Here is a 6,862-nt window from a genome sequence, read left to right as displayed (position 1 = left end):
TGCTTTGAGGTTTGTTGGTAATGAAGGCTAAATCATTCAGCTTAGTGAAAAAATGAGCTATTCAGAATACGTAATTAAAGCAGAATCTTTTGTTGGGTGGTTTGTTTCCTGGGATTTTTAGGATTCAGGGGCATGAATTTCTAGTCATGTTGGAGCCTGGGGTGAGTACTTACAGAATTCAACATGTTTGGATGCTGTTCCCTGTTTAAAGAGTCTTCTGTGCTGGATGCACCTCTGATCTTTGTCTAGTGACGTAGCATAACCCAAACTTCCTGAGATTTTCTACTCTGTATCATTGATTAGAAAATAAACAAAACTGCAATTACTCCATCTCATCCTCTACATTTCCCCCCTCCCCTAAGGTATCTGAAATTAGCCTGCTATCTTATTTTCCTAAGGTGACTCAGATCCCAGAGTTTGGCAGTCATTTCCAGAGCTTAATTACAGAGATGATGAGAGAAGTGTGGCCTGCTTGAGCTCCCGGAGGGCAGAGTAAGCAGTCTGTCCCTATCCATGCCATCACACTAAAAAAAAAAGCTATTTTCAGAGAAAATTATGAATCACTAACTCAAACTCTTTGATTTCTGGATGCAGTTTTTCAAAACATACAACTGACTCCAGGTGGTTTAGCAGCTTTGTAAGGTGATAACCAGAGCAATTAGATCAAGTTTTTTTGCCACATTCCATTCTAATAAAAATGCATATTTATGTTTCAATCAGGAGAGACCATTAAAAGAACATGTGTGTGCATATATAAAGTTTTTTTTCTTCAAAGTTCATTTGGCACTGATTTCTGAATATATATATTTATATAGATCCTGATACCATGTAGGTAGAATCACTAGTCCTGAATAAAACTGAAAAAAAAAAAAAAGTCTAAAACAATTTTGGAGAGAAAGAATAGGCCCTTGTTTCCTGGAGCTGAGAGTTGAGCAGACCCTGACACTCAGAGATGATAAGAAAACTGTTGTCTCTGCAGCTCTCCTGAAACTTCATTTTCTTCAAAATGATCTGGGGCATCATGGCAAAAATGGCAGGAGAATGTCAGGAAAAGGAAAGGGAATGGAATTTTTTAGAAGTAATTCTGCTAATTTAAGTCTAAAATCACTACACAGGTTTTGTTTGGACTGTTTGCATGTATCATCACTTCAAAAATAAATGTTTAGCATGGATGGGTGTGTAGAAAACAGCCTGTGCAAGGTGGGATGCTGGTCCCACCTGTAGCCCAAAGTTTGAAAGAAATCTTTTGTGAAGTGCACAGGAAATCTCTGGAAAACATGATCTCCTTCCTAATAAAAGTCAGGTCTGAAGCCTATCTGTGAGGGATTAAATATTTAATCACATTTAATACCCCTTCTCAAACTTTTATTTTTAGCAGCAGCTATTACAGTTTACTGCTTCAACATGATAAATCCTTTCCTCTATCCCAGCATATTTTAAATCTGTTGTTTCCTAGAGGTCTTACTGACTTCTAAGAAAGGCAGTACATGAGGCAGGGTGAAGTTAAAGGAGTCTATTAAATATAGATGTTTACTCCAGTTTAGAAGTTAATTTTCATGTCATCCTTAGAATTGAATAGAGGTCACAACTGTTTCTTAGAAATATAAAGATGTGTTTCTGGGGTGAACTGCATTAGCATGCCAAATTGTACAGCATTCCCCCTTTTCCAGAACTGCAGTCAAAGCAAAACTAGTTCTGGTTTCTTACTGGAGTACTGACTGAGCAGGTTTATTTCAACTGATAGTTCATTTTTGGTGCAGGACCTTTGAAAGCAGCTGTTGTGCTTTCTCCTTGTGCTTTTGAGATCAGTGGTGGGGTTGTGACAGACACTACAAACCCCCCGAATATGAAGATGCAAATATTAAATACAATTTTTTTCATTAAATTATTAATAGAACAACATAAATGACTAGGAAATTAAGTCAAAGGAGTGGTTGTTTTTAAGCACAACTGCCAATGCCTGGTTTGGTTTTCCAGGAGGAATTTGAAGCGACTGGCTGTAATTAGGCAAAACTATTACTTGGTCATGTGAGTAAAGTGAAAAGTGTAGGAGTTGATTTGAAAGTGAAGGTAATTTTCATACTGTATGCAGTGGCAGTTGTGGTTTGCAGTGAGCAGAATGAGAGCAGTCCATCTCTGCCTGTATGCAGAAGTGTTCCATAATTAAGCCTCACACGCAATCAGTTTCACATTATTTTCACTTCTATTTCTGTGTTTTTTGTATAATTTCAAACCAGAAAACTTCAGGGACATAAAGTGTTAAATAGCTTCAATATTTTGTACAGTATACTATAAATATTTGGTCTTGGTACAACCTGGTCTAGTGGAAGGCATCAGGGGGTTGGAACTAGGTGAGCTCCAACCCAAGTCATTCTATGATTCTATGATAATTATGTGTTTTTTGTAATGTGTTCTTGCAGTATACTTAAAACATAGTTTTCCTAGTCTTTATTGTGGGAATACTTCCATTCTTTCTTACATGTTTGCGGTGTCACTGGAATATCCATTTACTGCTAAACTCTAAATTGATTGTCCCTGAAACAGATGGCCTGACCAGTGGTGGAGAATCCTTATGCTTAACCAGGAGCTACCGTTTGATAAGGGTTTGATCATCTGTTTCTGATAAGATTATCCTTAGTGAAATAGTGGATCTCCTTGTTTGAAGCCAAATCACTGACTTAAATACAGGGCTGGAAGCCTGGGGAGCACGTCTTGCTATAGTAATAATGTGTTCTCCCAGCATGAAATGTTAATATCAGAGGAGTCAAGAAATATCTTCTGAGATCAAAATTTTAATTATTGTCATTTGAATTGAAAATGTTTCCCACATCCCGTACTGAAGGGATTCTCCTTTAGCTCATGGAAATGCTTTATTCTCAGCAGAAAAGCTATTTGCATAGGTTCACATTTTAGGTGGTTCTGTTCGCAGTGACAAGAATTGGGAATTAACTGGGGTTTTTAACAAGTTTGTGTTCTACAGACCTTCAGAGTGTTACTAGAAAAGTGCCAGTGTGGTTTACCCCACGCTGTTGGCTTGGTTCAACTCTGCCACAGTCTGAGAGAAAACAACACTGACTGTTGCCAAGACTACTGAAATCTGCTAGTTATAAATGAAGTACATTAGTGTGAGTTCAGAGAAAGATTGCAGAATTGCCTAAGAAACAGTCGCATTGAAATTAGTAACATTTCTTGCACCATGTATATTTAAATCCCAATATAATATTGATTTTCCAGTATGTAAGGTAGTGGGAACTGGGGGACTTTGGGATCAGCCTTCTGATAGACCAGAGTAACACAGTCACTAAGTTGCTGATGATATAAACTAGGCAATACTTTCTTTTAAATATACACTAATGGCTTATTTAGCTTAATAATAGTTTTACTGTTTAGAGGTGCAAAGCAAAGAGAAAGAGCCATAACTGTTAAATGATCTGCTTTCATCACCTCCTGTGTTGCAATTAACGTTCAGCACGGGTCAAAGTGGTGTAATCTTCTGGGAATCTATAAAGCATCCCACACTCCCTTTCTCCTTCACTTCCTTTTCTGTATGAGAAGAATCTTAAATCAAGGACTTGATTTAATTGGGATCGATTCAAGGGCTGTTCAGTATTTCCCTGTTGAAGGTGAAAGGTGTTTTATCTAGCTGTGATGTTACCAGTTCTGTTTCTGGGCTCTGGGAGTTGATGTGATTCTTTGTTCATTCGTGTGGGTTACACTATATAGGTAATTTCAAGAATTAAGCTGATACCTGCAGTTATTCCAGCTTTGGAATAGTGCAGATAACATTTTTTCCCCCTTTTTGTACCATTCTATTAAAAATAATATAGAAACAAGGTTCAATTATTTGTCCAAAGATCAGTACAAAATTAACAATTTACTGTAGGAAAAAACTTAGTTGTGCAGTGCCCTGTTGGTGCATCCCACGAGCGGGAATTTATCAGATAGCTTATATAGGTTCCACCTCCCAGGTGGAAAACCTATACTGGAAAATCTGTTTTTCAATGTATTTATTTCTTCCAAATTTTTACTCGGGCATTTTATATCCAGGCTGGCAGTAAAGAAGGACAAATCTCCTGCTGTAGTAACAAGAGCTTTGTAGTTGGATTCTTCTCTAAGTTCCTAACTAGTGGAAATAATTTATGAGATATAAACTCCTGTAATTACTTACAAAATCTGACCTGCAACCTACTCACCAAAAGAACAAGTGAGAAAATCTGGAAGCTATGTTTGCTTAATAATTATTCTTCATTAAAGTCTTCATTATACTGCACATTTTGGACTTTTATCCACCAGTAAATGAAGTAGAAGGGCAAACGTGTAGGAGGAAGTTGGTTGTAGCCCTTTTTTGGCTATCTGAAGGGCTGTTTTAAGACTTCTCCAGCTTTGTCTCAGTATTTCCAAGGTTGGCACACAGAAGGTGGTGATGAGGATGCACTACCTGGGAGGGGTGTAGAGACCTTGCGTGCAAATGCAGTGCGAAGCCAGGAAAACCTGAGCTCAGCAGAGGTGCAATTAGCTGTGAGAGCTCCCTAAACCTACTGCATTCTGCTTCTCCTTTCCTTGTTATGGGTTTGTTGTGCAGAGCTTCCCCCCACACTTGTTAAAACACCAGGAGGAGCTGCAGAAGGTACACTTGCAGACAGAGAAGTGGAATGGAAAATGTTACCTCCAAATCCCTTTGTGGTTTAGTCTGTTTGCCAAAAAGCCTGTTTCCAGCCCTGATTGCATGGGAGGGGAAACCCATTATGGATTTTCAGTGCTCTCCTGAGCTGCTGTGCTACAACCACTGTTCTTTTTGCTCTATAATTCAGCATTCACTACCTTCAGGGCCTAAATAAAACCATTACTGTAGTGCTGCCTATTTTTTTTTTCCTTTCTCCGAGGCTGCTTGCTGGTGACTTTGTGAATATTCATTACATGCTTGTTTTCTTCTGGAGGTTGTTGATACTTTAGTTCATCTTGACTGATGCCCTTGACTTTAGAAGATAAATAGCGAAGTGGGGATAGGTGACAAGGATTGATTAGCAATCCAGCTTCGGAGCCAAAACGTAAACACTTGGAGATAAGCCTGTGGGATGCACCTTGGTGGAATTAAGAACATGTTTTAAGGTGCAAGAGGAGTTTTCTGAAATCTTTCTAATGTTTCCTGTTGAAGGCTTATGTTCACCAATAGCTTATTCTCAGAAAATGAGTTTCCTAGTTGTGATGGAGCAATCAGATGTTGTATTAATGTAAATTAATCACCCACTAAAACAGTCCAAATTGTAATTTGGGTAGTGAAAATACTTGTGAGATTAAACACATATAATTGTGCATTTTCGAGAGTTCTAATTAATGTCTTTGCTGCAGACTTGGTTATTTCAGATAATGATCCTTCAGCCTAGTGTGTGCTGAGAAAATAGGCTAAATAGGATCTCCAATGCCCCAGTGCCTGTGAGACATCCCGAACTCCATGTCCAAGGCACAAGCTGAATGAAATGCTGCTTTCCTGGCAGCCAAAGATATTGGATATCTTAAGTACTCACGGATACAGCAAGCAGACAAGCTCATAAATATAAAACCCATTTGGGGATGGTGTCCGAAAGGTCCCGTGGGCAGCTTGCACAGTCTTTGGGAATCATAACTTGCTGGGAGATGGGGCCAAAGGGATACTGTATGCCAAGTTTGTGGAAGAATTTAGGCATGGCTCTCAGATTCCCCATGCCTTAGCCTAAGCAGCCTGTCCAGTGCACTGCTGCAGCCCTCGAAGCCATCCTGCCCTTGTGCATCTCTCTTCCCTGTCCTGTCCCTGTGTCCTGGCTTATTTCCTAGTCTTTTTTGCAAACAAGGCAGGAGAGGATGAAACCATGGGAAAATGCTGCTTTTTTCAGTTTTTGAGAAGTTAGACTTGATTATCTCGGAGGGCTTTTCCAGCCTGATTGATTCAGTGGAAATGTTCCTGCACACCAAAGCGGGAGAGAGGATTTAGGAGCTTTTGTGTGGCTCCACCATAGCAGACTGTCTACATAAACAAATCACTTGCCAGGTTATCCCATTCCATGTTTATGCAATGCAAATATCCCAGAAATTGGGATCAATAAAACATGGGAAAAGGAAACTAACTACTATCCGAGATGATACAAACATCCCTGCACCCTATGACCTCATTCCACTTCATTTTCCTGGTACATTCTGTGCCAGCACTCCCTGGGTGTGTGAGGGGTGGGCTTTGGGTTTTGTTTATGTTGCTTTTTAAATTAATTGTGCACAAAATTTCTCTCTTCAGTTGTGTATGAGCACAGGTCAAGATTAGAAAAGTCATTACAAAAGGAAAGGCTCGAACATAAGAAAGCAAAAGAAGGTAAAAATGTGCTTTTCACTTTGACATTTAACTTGATTATTGCAGAAAGTAATTTCCCAATGGTTTTTGTTCTATTTTAAACAAGTTACCAATGGATAACACACTAGCAGCACCTCTTAGACAGAGATGTGCTGGCCTTATGAGTACATCTTTTAAATTTGTTTCTTAATTTTTTAAAAATCTAATATTTTTTAACAAGTACTAATCATTTTAGTACTGTTTATAGATCACTGCAACATGGCAGAGTATGCACAGAGAATATGTTTATATCCGTGTACATAAACCTAACACATATGTGCAGTATGGGTGTGTGTAAATCCTGTTCTGGCATGCTGAAAACTCAAAACTTGTACCAAAAACATTGGATCTTTTCCTGCATTCCATCAATGGGAAATTGCACTCTGAATCAGTACTTTGACATGTGCTTAAGGGTAAACACATGCTTACATACTTTTTCCTGATTAAAACTAACTTCTAGGTATGTGTGTGAGAGGAAAATGTTGGCACAAATTGTATTTCTCA

The 6,862-nt window shown here is 38.8% G+C and overlaps 1 protein-coding gene across 1 annotated transcript in view; it reads left to right on the top strand.

Annotated features, from left to right (window-relative positions):
• The window catches only part of GOLIM4 (golgi integral membrane protein 4), a 29,555-nt gene that overhangs the window by 6,434 nt on the left and 16,259 nt on the right, over positions 1-6,862 (top strand). Inside the window, exon 2 of the mRNA XM_009078588.1 lies at positions 6,266-6,340. Coding sequence (XP_009076836.1) covers positions 6,266-6,340 — 75 coding nt within the window. The remainder of the gene's footprint in view (positions 1-6,265; positions 6,341-6,862) is intronic.

This window comes from Acanthisitta chloris, unplaced genomic scaffold, assembly GCF_000695815.1.
Source record: "Acanthisitta chloris isolate BGI_N310 unplaced genomic scaffold, ASM69581v1 scaffold33267, whole genome shotgun sequence".
NCBI lineage: Eukaryota > Metazoa > Chordata > Aves > Passeriformes > Acanthisittidae > Acanthisitta > Acanthisitta chloris.
Note: the sequence above shows the minus strand (reverse complement) of the source record. Positions and strands in the feature narration are given on the sequence as shown.